At 40.2% G+C, this 19,240-nt stretch overlaps 1 protein-coding gene across 3 annotated transcripts; it reads right to left on the bottom strand.

Moving 5' to 3' along the window:
• Positions 1–1,012: 1,012 nt before the first annotated feature.
• Positions 1,013–19,101, bottom strand: papolg (poly(A) polymerase gamma). 3 transcript variants are annotated; one of them, XM_019366578.2, is made up of 24 exons: positions 18,963–19,101; positions 18,101–18,259; positions 17,721–17,787; positions 16,411–16,492; positions 14,533–14,642; positions 14,372–14,425; positions 14,043–14,154; positions 13,812–13,901; positions 12,102–12,240; positions 11,936–12,008; positions 9,954–10,074; positions 9,752–9,836; positions 9,022–9,075; positions 7,684–7,803; positions 7,482–7,591; positions 6,291–6,412; positions 6,040–6,197; positions 5,742–5,911; positions 5,361–5,551; positions 5,198–5,281; positions 5,029–5,088; positions 4,836–4,939; positions 4,607–4,707; positions 1,013–3,328 (listed from the first exon to the last, which is right to left on the bottom strand). In XM_019366578.2, exons 1-24 carry the CDS (start codon positions 18,977–18,979, stop codon positions 3,153–3,155), a joined length of 2,559 nt encoding a protein of 852 aa, XP_019222123.1. In that variant the 5' UTR covers positions 18,980–19,101; the 3' UTR covers positions 1,013–3,152. The 3 variants fall into 3 exon arrangements, with proteins under 3 accessions (XP_019222123.1, XP_019222124.1, XP_019222125.1); XM_019366579.2 differs by lacking the exons at positions 1,013–3,328; positions 4,607–4,707; positions 4,836–4,939; ... (9 more) ...; positions 9,752–9,836; positions 9,954–10,074 and having other exon boundaries at positions 10,813–12,008; XM_019366580.2 differs by lacking the exons at positions 1,013–3,328; positions 4,607–4,707; positions 4,836–4,939; ... (10 more) ...; positions 9,954–10,074; positions 11,936–12,008 and having other exon boundaries at positions 12,098–12,240.
• Between the last annotated feature and the right edge of the window lie 139 nt (positions 19,102–19,240).

The raw sequence follows: 19,240 nt of genomic DNA, 5'->3' as shown, positions 1-19,240 counted from the left end.
CAATTTAGTGGGCTACATACAGAACTTAGAGGATCAAAGCAAAGTTATTATTGTTGTAGTACCGGTATCAATCCGATACCACTACCAGCGTTGGTATTTATACTTGGATCTGCCCAGCTCCAGTGTTTTCTCTGTTTTGTGGTTGATAGGGTAGGTAATTGGCTATTCTTTATTGAATCTGCAGCTCAGACAAACATCTGGTATTTGCTCATGACTTTTTTAGCTTTAGAGTTGCCAGTATGCTAGTTCTCAGGTTAAGTTGCCGCACTAAGTCAACCTTTATGACAAGCTGAACGCTCTGTGCAAGCATGAAATTCAAATTGTGATTTTCTATTTTTATGGGAAACAAGGTGAAAGATGAGGTCAGCAGCTAACTTGGGTAAAGATGCTAAACCTTGCATTTTAATATAGTAATGTCAGTATTACACTGCTTCTCACTAAGACAGCATCTGCTTTCTTCATTCCCATATCTATATTTCAGTTCTTGGACTCCGCTAGAGCAGCTTTGCATCTTATACCAGGCTTTGTTATTATGGTTTCATATTTTCTAATTAGTTTTGATTTCATTTTTGACAATCCAGTTCAGTTTCTATAGTAGATTTAAAAAAAAAAAAAAAATCAGTTTCACCATTTTTAATTATTATTGTATGGGGTAGATGTCAGAGGAAAGAGGAAATCGTTTTTTCCCCCCACCATCTAATGTTTTTTAGTTAACTACAGTAACCTCGGCCCCTTCAGCTCATCTGCTGCCTGACGTGTTTCGGCTCTCTTCCCCATTGCTTTAACCTGACTTCCTTCTGTTTGGCTGCCACACAAACAAGACTGGATTGTATAGTTACTGGCTCTCATTTATTAATTCTTAGAAGACATTTTTTACTTCAACGATAAACATTTCCAGGAAATCAAACACGGCACATCAGTTATCATCCAATCCCATTTCTCCCATTACGGCGTTTTCATAGGTGTAATTATAAAATTGAGGAAAAAACCAAACCAAACCACAGACAGCACATTGTTTTTAGGGGTTTAATGGGTGTACAGTTATTTAAAGGAAGTGATAAACACATACAAAAATACCCTTTCAATACATTTTTAGAAACAAACATCTAAACGACCTGTTTTGTTAAATGTTCCTGAACAGTAAAACATGAGTTGTCTGAAACAGAGTGGTGCAGATTCAAAAGACCTACCTGCTATGAATGCTATTTAAAAAAAAAAAAAAAAAAAAAAAAAAATCACATGGTACAAATATGCAAATATAAATAAAGTGATAAGAAAACCCCCAAATAATGAAGAATATGCCTTTTGAAAAAACTGTTCTCTGTACATTTAGTTGGGGAAACTGATGCTGGAACGCCTATGTCCCAACTGTCAACCTGCTCCAATGAAGAGGGCGCCCCATTAGCATCGCTTTACACTTTACTATGTTTATATTTATATATCCTCTGTACTGAAATCAAATACAAAGACACCCAGCTTCAAGATGGAGGGTTGGGCAAGGCAAGGCAAGAAAGTAGTTATCTCCTGACCCCTCTCCTCACCACCACCACTGCCACTAGTGGCCCCAGGAGATGCCTTTTAAGAACCTCCACAGGAGGCGCAGAGGGTTAACACCCAAATAGAAGGGAATTTTGTCTCTCTCCAACACATAAACACAGCCATCTATGCATGCACGCTCACACACAGTCAACCACATATGCATGCATACACTCACAAACCAGCACAACTCTTCAAAAGCTTCGAACCATTTTCTTTTTTTGTTTGTTTGTTTTTTTTTCTTGTCATAAAGCACCACAAACTTCCCAAAAGGACATGAGATGCACTCACAACCGGGACCTGGTTTTTATAAGGATCACGCTTCACAAGCAAAACCAGACCACAGTGAACAGGTGGAGGGGTGTGTGTGTGTTTGGGAGGGGGTCAAGCAGTATCCCAAACATTTTGTTTAGTCCTCCTGATGGACTAGAGGTAAATTACTAGGTGTCAGCCAATCAGCCAATCATAGACATAGAAAGCACTTCGGGGGGGCCGTCTAAACTGTTTAGCGCTCACTTTGTGTCGGGACACTTTTCTGACATCTAGGGATTGAACGAACGTGAGCAGAAAAAGTCAGGCTTCTCATCCAATCAGAGACGGACAGGTGCGACACTGAAGCTCAGACAAATAGAACTATAAGCGTCTGTGGCACTTTGATATGGTTCTGGTGACCGTTCCTGTTGTCATGACAACGTTTTCTTGCCCTTACCAGCCCCTGAGAAGCTCTCGTGTTGCCCAAGATCATTTGCACGCCTACACCCACCTACACCTGGAGTTCATACTGGTCCAATGAGCTGTGGTTTTAGTATCCAGTCACATCCAAGCACACCCTCACTAAACCCTCCCTGCAACCTATGCAGTATCTACTGAATATATCCAGGGCAGGGGACAGTTTGTTTTTGGACAAGCAGTAGAGAAAACAAAGAAAAATTACAATTTTTTTTAATATACTTTTTTTTTTTTCCATTTTTAGATAAAACTACAATAGAATGGTCAAAAGTTTTAACGGTGATCTTTTGCTCCTTTTTAAGACAAAAAAAAAAGTTATGTACATCAACATTTACTGTACAGGTTTCTGTTGAGGACAAAAGAAAATTAAGGAGTAAAAGAAAATCAGCATACACCAGAAATGTGTGTAGCAAGTGCTGATAAATGATCAGGGCCTTTTTTTTTTCCTTTCTTTTTTTTTTTTTTTTTTTTTTTAAACGTCAACTGGAAAAAGGAGACGATGAAATAGAAGAACAGCATGTTTTCCTCTTGTAATGTGTAGATTTCTAAACACAGAGTTAAAAAGAAGAAAAAAACAAAACAAACAAACAAACAACAACAAAAAAAACCTGCTGCTTTAGTTCTCATGTCATATCTCCGAGACTGCGGGAGGGGGGGTTAAACTCCCCTCTGGCTGTGAGTGTGTGACAGCAATGGCCGAATCCCCTATCCACTGGCAAGACTGTAATCTCGAGGTCTGAGGTGAGGTGTCTGTGCTGCTTCACGCTTCAGACTGACTGACCTGAACGCCGCCGCATGTCCCTGTGTGAAGTCACGTCCTCAGTGTTTGACTCGACTTAAAGCCCCTCACCTCGGTTATCTGTGTGAATCCAGTCTTTGTCGGCAGTTCAAGCTATATGGATTCTGGCCTTTTCTGTTTCTTTCAGCCTTTTGGCCTGTTCCTCTGACGATGGGGAGTGGGGTCTCTTGGAGGCCGCTCCATTCAGAGGGTCGACTACTCGACTCACTAGCGTGGGGATGGAGCTGCCGATGGGAGGCACCACATGTTTGGATGTCACATGTTCTACAGAGAGAAAGATTGGGACAGAAATGGTGAGTTTTTCGACTAGCCTTTACATTATATCTTAGCTTAGCATGTGCTAACAAACTAATGTAGAAATCATGCAAGACATTTGGACTTTCATTAATGAATAAGATAAAATAAAAAAAAAAAATTAAAAATCACTTTGTTATATACACACAATATAATCTAATAGATCACAAAGATCAAAATCTTACTGGACCACCTCAACATCGTAAAGGAAAGCAAAACAAAGCTCTGCTTTTACTTTAAAATGATATGGAAAATGTGGTGTGTTTAACGCAACAGGTCGCTAAAGAACACCTGTAGTGAGTAGCACTACAGATGCACGAGTGTGGTTTGCGATCAGCAGCTCTGACCCGTCACCAAAGTTGACAGCTGAGCACTGCGATGGAAAAAAATACCTGAACTGGGCTAGTGTGCCTCACTGAGAAATGAGTGCAAGATCACCTTTCTGGAGGTCACAATTAATTCTAGTACAGCTGCTGGTAATGTAGGCTGAGGTGATGGTTACCATTTAAAACAAATACTGTGCTGTTCTGTGTGGCTTTGGGGTTTGTTACTGTGTTTGCTCCAGCCATTACATGCTGGTTCATTAGTATTTTGTTGAAAAATCTGTAATCCAAAGCTACCGCGACCTGAACAAAAAGAAAAAAGAAAAAAAAAAAAAGACAACAATTGGTTGAAGTTGCCTAATCTCATTTTTTTTATTTTTTTTATCTGATTAAAAGGTTGTCGATCTTTTTAAAGGAGTTGTTCATTTTAGTTTTGGGTATGTCTTTGATCCAAGAATCAGGATCGCTGAGCCTGATAACACGTATCTGGGTTATTTAGCTCTTTAAAATGAATAAATAAATAAATCAATAAATCAATAAATAAAAGCACAGGAGAATTTTATTACAGAAGCTTGATTAAATGATTTGATGCAATTGATGATATACAACCCTATTAATTCCTTGATATTCCACAAGCAGCAGTACGCCAAGAGTGTTTTTCAAACAGGTTTTGGATTGTTCTGCCGGCCTGTAAATGACCAGAGTGATTAATCTCTTGTCCTTTTAAAGCAAACAAGAAGAGTAAATACAGTCTCTGATAACTGACAGGACGCAGCAGTGACTTTACTACAGGTTTATTTAAGAAGAAAAAAAAAAAAAAGATCTTATGGACATCCCTGCCGTTTGTTTCTTGCTTGTAATTTATTTGTTTTCTAATTATTTATGTGCACTCTAATGAAAAGAAGCTGTTGAAACAGATACTCACTTGAGCCAATCACGGGAATGGACATGCCCTTTTCCTCGCTGGCAGCAGGAGCGTCTGTGGTGAGGGTGTCCTCAAACACGGGCGGCTTGGGAGGTGTGATACTACACAGACACGTTGAAAAACAAGCAGGACAACACATACAGCACATCAGAATCGCATCACTTTCAACTACTAAATGTGATAGGGGGGAAAAAAAACCCCATACATATAAATAACTGATGAAACTCACTTGTGGCGGTTGAGGGCCAGTTTAATGGAATTTTTCACAACACGACAGCTGTTACTGGCAGGGAGAGGCGAGGAGGCATCTGGCAGCTCCATGCTGGGAAGTCTCTGAGGGAGGAAGAACAACAGCAGTGTTAGAAATCACCTCAAGTCTTTCAATAAGTGATTTAACAAGTGGGTAAAAATAAAGAACTTGCTTGTGTTCTTGAGGTATCGATGGTTGGAATGGGCTTTGCCTTTGATCCAGCAAGAGAAGTCTAACGAAGAGAAAATGTAATTTTTTTTTTTTAAATTGCTTTACATTACTGAGAAAATCCTTTATTATTAACAGTTAACAGAGGCGGACACAGCAGCAGCAACACCTACAATGCTGGATGCTTCTCCGTGTGTTTGGGGGTCAGACGAGGGTGGATATGGTTCTTTGAAGGTAGCGTCATCATTTGACACCGCCTGCAGCAGCAAAACACAACAGTTTTCAGCATCTGGTCCATTCTTCTAAATATGTCAATAAGTTGTCCAAAATGCTTACGTCTGTGTTTTTTGGCCTCTTGGCCGGGTCCTCTTGTGTGGGTGAGTGTGGTCTCTTGGAAGGAGCTCCGTTGACTGAGTCCTCCAGGCCGTTGGGCTCCTCTTTGGGGCTGCTGGTGGCGGTAGGCTTCGCGCTGCCGGTGATGGAGCTGCTGGCTGGTGGGGAAGGAGGCTTTGCTTTAAGAGGAGGTTCTTCAGGATGAGGAGGTGATGGAGTTGGGAAATCAAAACAGGACATGTTAGAGACCAACTTAACAAGTGCACGGTAACACTTTCTGCACTTCCTTAATTAAAGTACTGCAGTTTAAATCGACATTTCTGTTAGGAAGGAAAGTAAAACATCCATTATACACAGCCCCTGTGTGATTTTATTTTAACTCACTTGAACCAATGACAGGGATGGACATGCCCTGGTCTTTAGCTGCAGCAGCAACAGGAGCAGGAAGAGGAGCAGCAACAACAGCAGGAGGAGCAGCAGCAGCAGCAGCAGGAGGAGCAGCTGCAACAGGTGCTGGAGAACCCTCCACAAAAAGCTGCTTAGGAGGACTGACGCTGCAAAATGAAGAGCAAAAAACATGACAACAATTTGAATACACCTGTATTTATGAGGTAAAAGGGGATTAGGAAAAAAAAAAGGACAACACTAACAGTAAAAATTACACACAAGTAGTGCATCATACCTGTCGTCTGTGTCAGATGCAGGCTTGGAGGTTTTGCTGGGCGGGGAGTTAAAGGGAGTCCCTGAGTCTGTGTCTCTGGAGCTGTCCAGGTGGCTGTTGTCAAGGGAGAACCGCTTAGAGCTGCCACCATTAGAACTACGGTTCAACTCTGCTATGCTCTGCGGGAGGGAGAGGACAGATTTGTTAAAGGAAGAGAACAAACCTAAAAACAAGACAAGCATCACAGAACAACTTCCAAAACAACATCTTACTCTCTTTTTCTTCTGCACCACTTCAGGAGGCAGGTACTGATGGAGCTGCTTCTTCTTCACATGTGTTGCTTCAATCTTCATCCCTTCCTTCAGCATGTTGATGTTGTTGGCTTGTCTGTACACTGATGTGCACAATGTCACGTTAACATTGACAGACAACCTCTACAAGTGTATATAAATGTTTGTTAAACATAAAAATCATACAAATAAGCTCCGGTCATTTCTGCCAATTTGACTCAGTGAAACACCTGAGATGTGGCCGGAATTTGTATCTGTAGTATATTTGTGCCCTTTTTTTAATGTTAAAACTCCAATTACATTAAATGTAACAACATAACTACAGCAGCAGAGGCACACAACCTACACACCACTATAAATCACAGTAAATGATTGCTTATTAAAGTTGCAAAAACTATAGTGTTTTTTTAAACAATTTTTAATATACATAAAAAAAAAAAAAAACCCAAAAACATTTCCCCCACTTTACTTTGCCGTCAGCCAGCCCATTTTCAGTGGAGAACTGAACTCATCACCATGCGCTTTTGAAAGCCACCAGATTTGTTTGACTCATACAGAAACTTTACGTTTCAGAGCTGTATGTTACACAGCCGCCCTGAATGATTCATCACACTGTGTGAATCTGAGTAGTAGGACTCAAAAGCCTAGTTAAAAAAAAAAAAACATCTCCTTGTGTATTCTGGAAATAAAACGATTGTTTCTTTTGGTCAAAGTGTGGATAGAGTGGAGAGAGTGTGTGTATGTTCTGTTGGGAAGGACTGCTGTAAGATATGGTGCGGCAGTAAAAACATATTTCTTGCCTTCGCTTCGGTACCATTACGCTCTTCAGCTTTTGCAAACTGTGGACATAGCAAAGACTATAAAGACTAGGACAACACTGACATCTCGTAGGATCAATTTAAAAAAACCAACAAAAAAAAAACCCCCAACAACAAACATCTGAACTAAACCTTTAGAAAAAGGAGCTAAAATGTTTGGATAGGTATTTCTGCAGCAGTTCCATTCAGTTCATTTATAAACTCACCTGTTTTCCCTGATATATACAATAAAGTAGAGCACATGTTAATGCTGAAAAAAAAACAAACAAGCGCCCTTTTTCCTAGAATGTTTAAAAAGATTTAGCAGCAATTTTTCCTTCAACTCACTTAAAACGCAGAGTGAGGCTGGACCTACCAGTGTCTGTGAAAGACTGGATGTCATATGTCAAGTCTATGTTCACACTCTCTGCATTCTCCACCTTCTTAAAGATGATCCCAATAAACCACATCGACACAAAATCGTTCCTGTTGGAGAAACACAAAAAGAGCATGCTCCCTTAGAATATGCGTTTGTTTCGATGTTCTGGTTGAGCTTCTGTGGATGAAGCTGGACTCACTCGTTACGGTTCTCTTTAGATCCCGGGAATGACTGGGGGTTTACATGAGCCAGGGTGATGTACTCGTTCCTCTCTAGGTTTCCCACCAGAACACGGATCTTTGACTCCACCAGGCCGATCCTGGGGAAAAAACATTCGGACGTAGTTAGGGAGGGTACACCACAAGGCTACGCTGACAGGCAATGATGTCATCAGTCGATGATGGTCACAGTTAAAGGTGATAACTCACCAATCAAGGTGATTTTTAAGCTATACTTATCTGATGCATGAGAGCCACATTTAATCACGTCACTTCTTCACAGATAACTTACGCTTGCAACACAGCGCGCACACATCTACACTCTGACTCTTGCGTGCTCTGAGGTTGGTGTGTATGTGACGTGGCGATGCTGATTCATCATAATCATCATCAAATAAGAGAAAACAGCAGGATAATTCTGACTGCTCAGCCTTGATTACACTTTCCGAGTCCATGAATCTGCTCTGGTCTGAACGACGTAAATATGTTGTACAACGCACCCCATGACAGTGTACCCAGCATAACAGTAATGACTGTTATACTACTAATGACAGAAGTTTGTATGTAAACATACAAACTTTTCTGTGTGTTATAAATGTGACTCTTGCTGCAGCTGTTACGCTTTTTTCCTTTTGGGTGCATGTATGAGACGTATTGTACGATATAGGACAACTGAACTATGAAGCAAATCGCCCAGTTACAGTGCACTTGGTACAGTTTTCCAACTGATGTGCAGGACAAACTGTATAAGGCTGGACATAGTCACTGTAACATCACCCATTAAGTGAAGGCCTGTTTTTGAAGCTTCAAGCGGAGTGTTTTGGCTCTTGCCGCAAATCTTAGAGAGAAACCTAAGGAAACCGCCTGGGGCTCACAATCACAAGTTAGGCCTGCTAAATCCTTGTTTTGGACTTAATCGGACAAAAATGATCATTATACTGTCTTCAATAAAACTTGACACTAGCTGCTGAGACTAAACTCAACAGGAAAGAGTTTACTGAAGTCCTAGATGAAGACCTATACATCTAAACAATTTCACTTTTTGTTTTAAAAAGAACAAAAGTCACACACTTCTGCAAAAGCTTAATTTGTCACACACCGAAGCTACATTCATCTTTTTCATACACACTTTACATACACGATCCTGTACCATGACTGTAAATACAGATAAAATTCACACACATGAGAAGTAAAACTAAGCTGGCATGCAAAGTGGCAGGCTCAAATATACCAATTAATTTCAAAGACAATGATGGCTGATGGTGATTTACAGATTTAGAGCTCCTGAGCTACTAGGAATCCTGATCTTTGACACTCACCATTCCAAGTGGTTTTCTTCTGTGGATGCACTGGCAGTGAGAACAATGTAATGTCTGCCACAAAAAAAATAATACATGAAAGAAAGTTAGACAAGTTATGGTCAGGGTTTACCCTGCTTCTCGCCCTGAGACAGCTGGGATAGACTCCACCCCCCCTCGACCCTAAAAAGGATAAGTGGAAGAGAATGAATGGAAGTTATGCAAATAATAAATCCAGAGGTCCTGAAAGACCTCAGGCTTTCACAGAGACTGGTGTTGGTCTGCTGATGCACTACTGTGCAGTCTTAATGATCTTGTACCAATCCTCAATATAAATACCACACCGAGGAGCAAAATCCACAGTTTTTGGGCATCGACAGTCCCACCACTGCTCAGGTGACCATTGTAGCTCCAGTAACGGAGCAGCACCAACAAACAGAAAGCTAGCAGAAACTGCGTGTGGGAGGAACATTCATAAACAAAGTGAGTCACCCAAACTGACCACAGAATGACTCAAATTTGCCCACACCACAGAAACAATAACTTGCTAAGGAGGGGAGGGGGGGAAGCAAGTTGCACTAGTTAGTTTCAGCTGCATAAATCATATTTGTTTGTTTCCCCCCCCCCCAAATATGTACCTTGCAAATTCAAAATGTAGAACAAGCAAAAAGCAAAGGGGAGGGGTGTCCCACATAGGTACACTTAAATTGCTATCCTCAGGCTGTTTCAAAAGCATAGACAGAGCACTCACTTGTATTTTTGGAAAAAGTTGGGCGGCTCAAACAGTTTGGACCACTCTGCTTTGCCCTGAAGAATCTCATCTGTGACGCTGAGACCTGTTCATGACAGAACGAAGATGGATTTGATCATTCAGCCCTCGTGTACACCCAGTGTAAATTGGAAAACACTGATGAAGTGACTTCACAGTGCTACGGCGCTGATTCACTCTTTACCGTATTTGAACTCCTCGCTCATGATGGTACGTGTAGACGTGGAGACGTTGTATGTGGAGTTCTGCTGGGGATAGGCAGGTGTGATGATGGGCATCAGGTGATATCTGTCAGCTGGGTTCACCTAGAATTAAAAAGGTCAATTAATTAAGGAAAGACGCAGCATAGGGGACTCTTGTTGGGTTCACTGCAGATCAGGGAGCTGTTGCGTCAGTGCACTCCACCCACCGAGCTGAATGAGAAGATCAATTTCACCACAACCCACACCCACAAAAGCAACATAAAGCTAAAAGGTACACACATCCCACCCACCCACACAGTACATCCCAATTCACTCTGCTTGCCTTAAATTTCCCTCATTTGCATTTTTTCCCCTCAGGCAATGTGAGGATGGCAGAATTAAAGAAACTATTTCTAAAAAAAAAAAAAAAAAAAAAAAAAAAAAAAGGCTATGAGCTATAACTAATCTTTAACATAATCTCCTAAATGAGAGCTATTCATGTTTGCCAGCATTACAAAACACTTAAAATATTATGCGCACAATGAGCCTTAACACCAGCTGCATGATAAGCATCACCAAATCTGGATTTAGCCTGTCACAAAAGTGGGACACATTCTTAAGTATCCTGCATATGATTGGTTTTACATTGGATACTTGCTTTTCTGTATTTAAAGGAGAGGGGAGGACCTACGGCCGAATGCCAACTTACCACCAGGAAATAAACAGTTTCTGCTTTTAACAGTCCACACTGTGATGAATGTCTCAGAGCAAAGCAAACATGTGGCATGAATAAAATCTAAACGGTACTTTCAGCCTACAGCTTAGCAGTCGCCAAGTGACTGAACGGAAAGGACACCAATATGCAATTAAAAAGTTTATTGCTGAAGGGACACAATAAACATGACACAGTAGTTACAAAGAGCTTGAGTGTTTTCAATTAAGGCAAAAAGCATTTAGTTTGAAAAGAGATTTATAAGCAAAGTTATAAAAACAAACATATGAAAGAGCTGGAAAAGGAAAAGACTGAAAGAGACGAGCTGCTCCTGCTCTGACTCTAAGAGAACAGGCTCAATAATTCCCTCTGGCCAACTCTGCAGCACCCCCTGGTGTAAGGATGCAATCACCTACAGTCATTTTACATTCAAAAACAACAACAAATTGTTTTTACATCAAAATGCAAAATTAGGAGGCCACGTTCATTTAAAAGCCACCAAACCACCAAATACCACCCAAAATAATTTGCTATCACAGGAAAAACAAATGTTCAGACGAAAAGATTTTTTTCAAATCCCGAGAAAGTTGATTAAATGTTCTTTATTTTTACACAGATCCAAGTCATTTATTAATAGCTTCAATGTCTTCTTCAGTTTAAGTAATTTCCCATGGCTCTGTGAGGTTGACAAGCTAGAACAGAGTTACATTTGCAAAAAAAGAGTCTCAATATGTCCTGAAATGTTCTGTACACACACCATTGCCCCACTCAGCACTACCACTTAGGGTACGGTTGCCATATTTATACTAGCGCTAGAAAGAGTACGAAGGGCTTAGTCTCCAAAATAAATGTGACGCCCATTAAAAAAAAAAAAAAAAAAAAAAAAAAAGATTTCTGCTCTATTCAGTTTCTAATGCACTTTCTATTGTAGGGGTGTGTTATCTGACAAGACGTCCATGTGGGAAGTCTTCCTTCCTCCAAACTGCTCTGCTCTGGGAGGCCTCCTCCGAGCAGAGTTAAGAGTACTGGAGCTCATGAGTGGGACCCAATCAATGTCGTGGTCACGTGAGGACATAGGGATGAGGAGACATGAAATAAGAGATGTGAAATGTACCTACACACTAGCTGTCGAGCCAAATTAAAAAAAAACACACCAATAAACTTTTCACATCTCCATCCAGATAGCTTTACCAGTGTGTACACAGCTATACATGTGCAAAAAAGAGGGCATAACAATACCATAAGAAGGTAAAACACTGGTGTAATACTCACTCTTGGGTCCCACACAGGCAAATTTAAATTACTATCCTCAGGCTGTTTCAAAAGCACCGGATTCGGCCACTCCCTGCAGGGGGAAGGGAATGAATGCAGTAAATAAATATATTTGGGCTGTGAGATGCTGCCAAAAAGCGGAAGACGATAAGTTGTAGAATCTCACCATTTAGAGAAAACCAAGAAGAACTTATGGACAAGTGTGGCAGCCACAGCATTGGGGTATAGCTGGCAGGTCCTGGCTACCAACATGGCCCATGACACTCCACCCAGAAAGCCCAGCATGTTGGAGTAGATTCCTCGACCTGCGGCCACAGGAGATGTTACAGGTTATTCAGAAGAGCATCACTAACCACTCTGTTGAGTTGTACACTGACATGTGAGAAAAACAGGAGGAGCGCTTTTGTGATAGTAAACAAATGTTTACATAGAGGTTTTGCAGACATGTGACTGCTTACCACGTAGCATTAACTTATCGGCCATTTTGGACATTAATAATCCTGAAACATAGTGAAAACCTCTCTCAGAGGAAGTGAAACACTTTATGACAAGCATCTTGCTCGTTATGTGGAGAAACTTGGCAGGGAAGAGCTGAAGATGGATGTTAACGTCTACACTTTTAGTGTGTTAACTGATGCTGTGACGTGTAACGCAGGCGTTCTATATTTATGCCTATATCCTTACTCTCATTCCCCTTTATTGTATCTGTGACATGCAACTTCTGCCGGTGCTGTGCTACTGGAAACTGAATTTCCCAGAGGAACCCACCCGAGGGATTAATAAAGTTTCATCTAATCCATCTAATCTTCTCCCCAACATTACGCCACACAATTTATATTAAACATTATATTGAACAAGATTTACAAGTCTACAAAAGTTTGAATGCTTATCAGTATTTTGTGTCAAGATGGGTAACAAACTCTAGTTACTGGACTGTAGTCACTGGATCAAGTGGACCACGAAATTGATATTGGCGCCTCTCTGTGCATTATCCCTTACATTATCAATGGGTGAACATAGCTCATTTCTGATTAACGACAGTCACACTGAGATGAATTATTGAGGATATCTGTAATTTTCCGTCAGTAAGTGCTGCTGTTATTTCCTGTTCGCTGCCATTTATGGCTGTTCCTGAAACATTTTTGAAGTGGATCTTATGTGGGCAGATTCGCACTTAGAAAATAAACTCTGGTGATTTGAGAATGTAATCAAAGTTTTGATCAGAGGGAAAGCAGTTTAAAAGTCTTGACGCTAGAGTCTAATGTTAGCTGGCATGATGTTAGCTTGTGATATTATGTTGTTGTTTAGCCATCTCCTCAGCTGTCCAGAGACGGGAGGGCCGCATGTCTGATCTGCTACCGTTAACCAATTGCAACAATATAGAGATTAAACTAAGTTTGTTGAGATTAAACTAACATGTTACTCATGTTATAACCCTAACTTCAGTTCAGGAGTGAGGCTTAAGATGAGGAGGGTGAGAAGCTGAGTGTAGTGGTGGAGAAGGCAGATGAAGATAATAATAAAAAAATAAAATTAAAAAAAAAATAATAAACTAGAAAGAGAAAATACATGTAAAAATTTTAAATGGCCAAATATTGTTTCAAACAGACACTGGTGATTTTAAAAATTCAAGTAACTTATAACTGTTATGCCATTATACTGTTTATTTGATGCCTGTATCCAATTTCTATTTAAACTACTTGAGTGATTAGACATGACTGCTAACGCTTATTATGTCCAATATGGCGGACAGCTCTTGAGCAGCGTGTGCATGACGCCACGTGCAAAACCTCTATACAGGATACACAACCCAAGTGCAAATAAATACAATAAACGCAAACAACGGCAAACACATAGAAAGTGCAAGCACACATACGTTTTGCCCAGAGTTTGATGGCTCTCAGTGTCAGTCTGAAGTTCTCTTTGTTTGGCACCAGGTACAAAATTTCATCAGTTACTCGACAACCTGTAAGAAAAAAACAAAAACAAAACAAGGGCAGTGTTACAGTGAGTACAGTCCCATTAGGAAAACTTTGGCTGTTTGTCACTTTGGAGATGTGTCAGTTTTAACTTAAAGTCTCAGATTAGCAGTGACCACTGAGCGCACCATTAAGGCTGCGGATACATCGAATGTCCAAGTTTCTCAAGATGGAGTCTCCCCTCAGGTCCAGGTTGTCTGGAATGGATTGTAAAGCCAATCTGGCAAAAAGCAGGTCAATCTGCTCACACAGAGACATAAAACATTAGAGATAAAATGTTTGCATTATGGGATAAACCCTTTATACTTGTTGAAATGGGAAACATGACCAAAGCAACATGGCACAAAGTAACCTGCAGCAAGCACGTTACCAACACAATAGTGTAATTAGTTTACTTTTATCAGTATGCATGCACTGATTTAATCATGATTATCATTTGGGTGACAATGCAACTCACCTCAATTCCATCAAATTTGAATTTTATCACTGGTACAAAAGCATCCTCAACAGCCTTGAAGGGGTAGAGAACACACACAAAAGGCCTCATCAACAACAAACCAAGGACATCTGAGGACATTGTAGGTCAGTCTGCCCCCCTGCTGTGTCAACAAGACTTACCCTGAGATCTTTAATCTCTTCATGCTGTTTCAATTTCTCAAAGAAAGACTGGAAAAAGTCTGTTCTTTCTACATGCCGTGGAGCCACACATAAGGCATCAATATCAGCTCCTGTAAGGAGGAGTAACTTTGATCAGTGTCATCTGGACTGATCAGCAGGATAAATGGTTGATAAATCAAATTATAGTAAAGTTGGTTCAGTCAAGATTACATGATAAAACATTATGGTTTAAAGCACAGACTTAGGAAATACTAAACTAGGTATGTAAACATCCAAAGAAGTTCTGCAACTATTGAGTACAACATGCCAAATGACAAATGCTGCTCATGTTTAGCGTAGAAAAAGTTATGGGTTTAGAGGAAGCATGTTGTTCAAGGTTCAATGTTCAAGGTGACTAAATTACTGAACATTTACATGAGGGAAAAAAAAAAAAAAAAAAAAAAAAAAACCCTGCCGAGGGGACTAGAAAGGAAGAACATGTAGGAAACATTCAAAACTGAGCAGATTTTTAACAAAGGGGTTTAAATATTGGCCATATAGATGAAAATGTTTCAGTAAACATTTTGAATATTTGAATCACTTAAGTGAGAGACAATTTGTGGCCAGCATAACAGAAACTGTCCCATCAGTTTGTCGAACAGCAATGCTTTGTTTATTACACAAATTTCAAATATAAATTGAGTTTTAGTACTAGAATAATAAAATCCATTGCTTTCTCAGTCCACTTGATGGTGCTATTGATTTTTTTCTAGTAAAGTCAGCAGAGGCAAGTGTAGGTGTGTGTGGAAGGAAGGTGGTAAAACATTTTTGTAACGTTTTTATAAGAGTGAGACATGAGACTGATATGACACATGACATGAAAAGAGTGTCATATGGCAGTAAAATAGAAGAATTCTACAGTAGAATTCTACGAAGATCCCTTTGCAGTCCTTGCATTAGGCAAGGACTGCAAAGATAACAAATCAGCTCAACTGAAGAGAAGCAGGGAAAAATAAACAAAATCAAACACACTGTACACCCTTAGCTTGACAGAACCATCTCCAAATTTGCTCAAGATGGTGGAGCTTGGGTAAGTGATGCTGCAATGTTTGTGACCATAACAGCTCATTATCTCACACGGGACTGGCAACTGCTGTCTCACATTAAAAACGCCAATGCATAACAGTAGTTCACACGTGATTGCATTAAGTTGGACTAAACTGTAATACAGTTCAGGCTGTCATACGTAACATGGCAGGTTTTTAATGACAGCATGTTTGCACTACATTTTCATTCTGCAGCAACTAAAATTACTGAAATGAAAGACAAAGAACTTCATTTGCAGTTTGGCAATATGCGATTGCTCATTACTAAGAAAAATATTTACAATTACAACAATATATCAAGAGTTAAGTGATCTTTCTGTCCCAGAAAGCAAAAGGTTGAAATATAAAATACTGCAAAGTTTACATGCTAACCAGGTAACCTTAAAAAAAATGAGAAGAGTGCAAATCACTATTATACTCTTGTATTTAAATAAAGATTTCACCCTTTGGTCACACTGGCCAGCTGTTTAAAACAATGGCAGACTCAGACCACATTCACATCAGTGTCTGTCTGTGTTTGTTTACCCAGTTTCCTGACACCAAAACTAGCCTTTTCAAAAACACTCAATAGCACAGGAACATGACAATGACAGCCTTGTGTTTCAGTGTGGTCAGGGAGAGCTGAGCTTTTCAAAAACAATGTTGCACACCTGCTTGTACAGGGTTTAGCAATAGGTGGTAATAATGCTCAGCCAACACACTCTTTTTGTGCCAAAAGAATCAGCCAATCATCATACACTACAGGTTTCACGTTGACAAGATGTTAAATTATTAGAGTAACAGATACACATACCTTTTGTGTGCACTCCAAGTCGGTATGAACCAAATGTAAATATCTTGCCCCCAACACAGCTAATAGCTGATGGTGGAAGGTTCTGTAGAGCAGAGGAAAGAAACCGTGAAGTCAGTATGACTTTTAACACAACAGAAGAAAGTGTTAGATCACTTTAGTGTCTGATTAGATAGTTTAAGATTAAACACTTCATAAAGCAGTAAGCCCCAATCATCATTTTTGCCCAAGAAAGGGAATGCACTTGGTTGGAAACAGAGAGATGCAGACACCAAAGACAATTTGTGCTTTACTGCACAGGTATTTATTATTTTGTAGTGTAGCTGAGTAGTCACAAAAATTGGCAGGCATGTGGATGTCCTCATATGGCTTTGCATGTTCCTGGACAAGGAAACTTTGAAGCAAAGATTATACTCTGTTGGTTCAATGGACACCTGTTATTTATTCTTTAAAGGGTGCTTGTGCAGTTGGTGCCTCTGTAGCACAGTGTTTCTCTGGGGTCACAAATAAACTGCTAAGCACGTGGACATCTGCAGTGATCCTCATGCATTGTTGATAAAGCTCATCTCAATTGAGGGCTTTCCTCTGTTAATGCAATAATTAATGTCACATCGCTATAAAGAGTGGAAAATTCTGTAAAACTCCACAAAAATTTTGCCTAACTCAATAAACAGTTAAAACCCCCCCCCAAAAAAAACAAGGATTAGACAGTGGAACAGCCCTAGTCTTAAATGGGATTTATGGCCCAGTGGTGGTGGTGCGGTCACTGTCCACTCCAGGCCAGACAGGCTTGTCATCAGCGTAGTGGAGGTAGTGTAGAGTATGTGGTAGAATTGATCTGTGGGTCACTCTTGCTTGTAATATTGTTGTTCCTCCAGACACAGAGAAGATCAAACTTCAGATATACAAGGAGCTGAAGTGAAACCAAGCGTTAAAAAAAAGTAGTGCCTACAGCAGCTATGGTCTGTGCTTTTCATGCTGTAGTTTTTATTTATTTATCTTTGAAGTCTTTTTCCACAGTTCACCCATTCCCAGCGAACTCCACTGTTGCTCCCTTCTCTATCCTGGCCCAACTGTCAACCAATCAAGATTAGGATGACACATCACCCACTTTGAACAACAGGCAGTCAGGATTTTGGAGAAGTGTGTAGAAGCACATATGATTTGGAGCAGTAGGCTTTGGGTGGATGATGTGCATACAGGCAGCCACATTTGTGGGACCATAAATCTTACTTCAGCATGAATGTAAAATGAACTGAGGGTGGAAATTGGTAATAGGTTTAGAAATCATTCAGGAACCAAGCAGAACCTACCTTTAACTCACTGATCTCTGCAATCCATTCTTTAACAAAGTTATTCAGCTTCCCAAGAACTGCAAGTCTGAAAAGAAAGATTTTTCAGCTGACACTTCTTTCACAATCTGTCATTTCCACTAATTCATTGAGAGAGCGAACATGATTTTCACAAGGTCACCTGTCCTAAGAGTTTACATGCCCATGTACATTCATTTAGTTAATGTGCACATCAAATAAAATGCAGACAATAGATATCAAAGAGGCTTAGTTTAAATGCTTATAGCTCTTCGAATCATAGGTTTGTAATCAACATATTCAAAAACTGTATTGTGGTGATTGGTATATATATTAACAAAGAGAGAGAGAGAGGCAGAGAAAGAGAAACATGCATTCCTCACCTATGGTTGAGTTCTTCTTCATCTTCAAAAACTCCAAAAGGTTTCATTGCATCGCAGAGCTTCTTGGTGTAGTGGTGGTCTATTTCTCTTGGGGGCGCGAGGCTAATCGCAGAGGTGATGCCATAGTGTTTCTGAGGCTGCTGCCCACTAGGCATGGTGCTGCGATAAACATGGTACAATAGATCAAAAAGCAGATACTACACCACCACTTAGCACACTTTATTTTTAAAGTTTCAAGCTCAGTAAGAACAAGACATGAACCATTACCCAACTCGTTAACAAGACTTCAATAAGCACCAGTCGGGTTTTACAATTAGCTTGTTCTATTGCCGCGAATACTATACTGTGTAAACACTCCACAGACAGCAACCTGATTAAATCACATCTCTCGCACACAACAAGCTTTAAATCCATAGTTGTGTGCAATGTCGAACTTGGAAAGCGAGTTGACCAAGACAGCAAATTTAAAAAGTGCCACTATTCAACCTCTCCTTACAGCGTGCGAGCGTTAGCAGAGATGCTACAAACACGACGGGAAGCTAACAATTTGGCTAATTTAGCAAGTTGGCAAAACGTTAGCCGGATGCTACGGAAGAATTGGTTTAAGTAACGACTCGGCAGAAAGACATTTTTAAAGTTATCATTTTCCCAAATAAAACCAACAATTGGAAACTGTGCGGGTATTCTGACACATTTACTTTGCAGTTTCCCACCAGCGACCAAGCGAGACAGCCAACAAACGAAGGCTGCAGGCCTTGTTGTGACAGTTTGCTAACGTTAGCCTTTAGCCTATTCTTCAGAATTGTCTTAAACGCGGGCAAAATCGTTCACGAGGAAATAATGTGTCACATGCATAACTTACCTTGACATTTCTTTCATGACACTCTAAAAAGCTTGCGCTGTTTTTTCTGCTGTAAATCCGTAAAAAATACAAAGAAAGTCAGCAAGTGGAAATGATAACAGCCTCGACCTGATTACAACAATGGTCACTTTCCAGAAAGCAGTTCAAAGCTTCCCAGTGAACCGGAATTAGTTCTTATGAGTGAACATATCGGTTCGTGTCCCTGAAAGAATATTTATATCTAATTAATCCGCAAAAAGCAAAGACGATTCGGTTTCTAGCAGCAAAACACACGTCCA

This window comes from Oreochromis niloticus, linkage group LG13 (assembly GCF_001858045.2).
Source record: "Oreochromis niloticus isolate F11D_XX linkage group LG13, O_niloticus_UMD_NMBU, whole genome shotgun sequence".
NCBI lineage: Eukaryota > Metazoa > Chordata > Actinopteri > Cichliformes > Cichlidae > Oreochromis > Oreochromis niloticus.
Note: the sequence above shows the minus strand (reverse complement) of the source record. Positions and strands in the feature narration are given on the sequence as shown.

Bases quoted from the DNA above. Each gene is read 5' to 3' on its own strand.
- papolg (XM_019366578.2), bottom strand. The intron at 16,493-17,720 runs GTAGGTTCTGCT...TCTGCTCTACAG, and splicing joins CAGAGATCAGTGAGTTAAAG to AACCTTCCACCATCAGCTAT. The intron at 13,902-14,042 runs GTGCGCTCAGTG...TTTTTCTTACAG, and splicing joins ATGTATCCGCAGCCTTAATG to GTTGTCGAGTAACTGATGAA.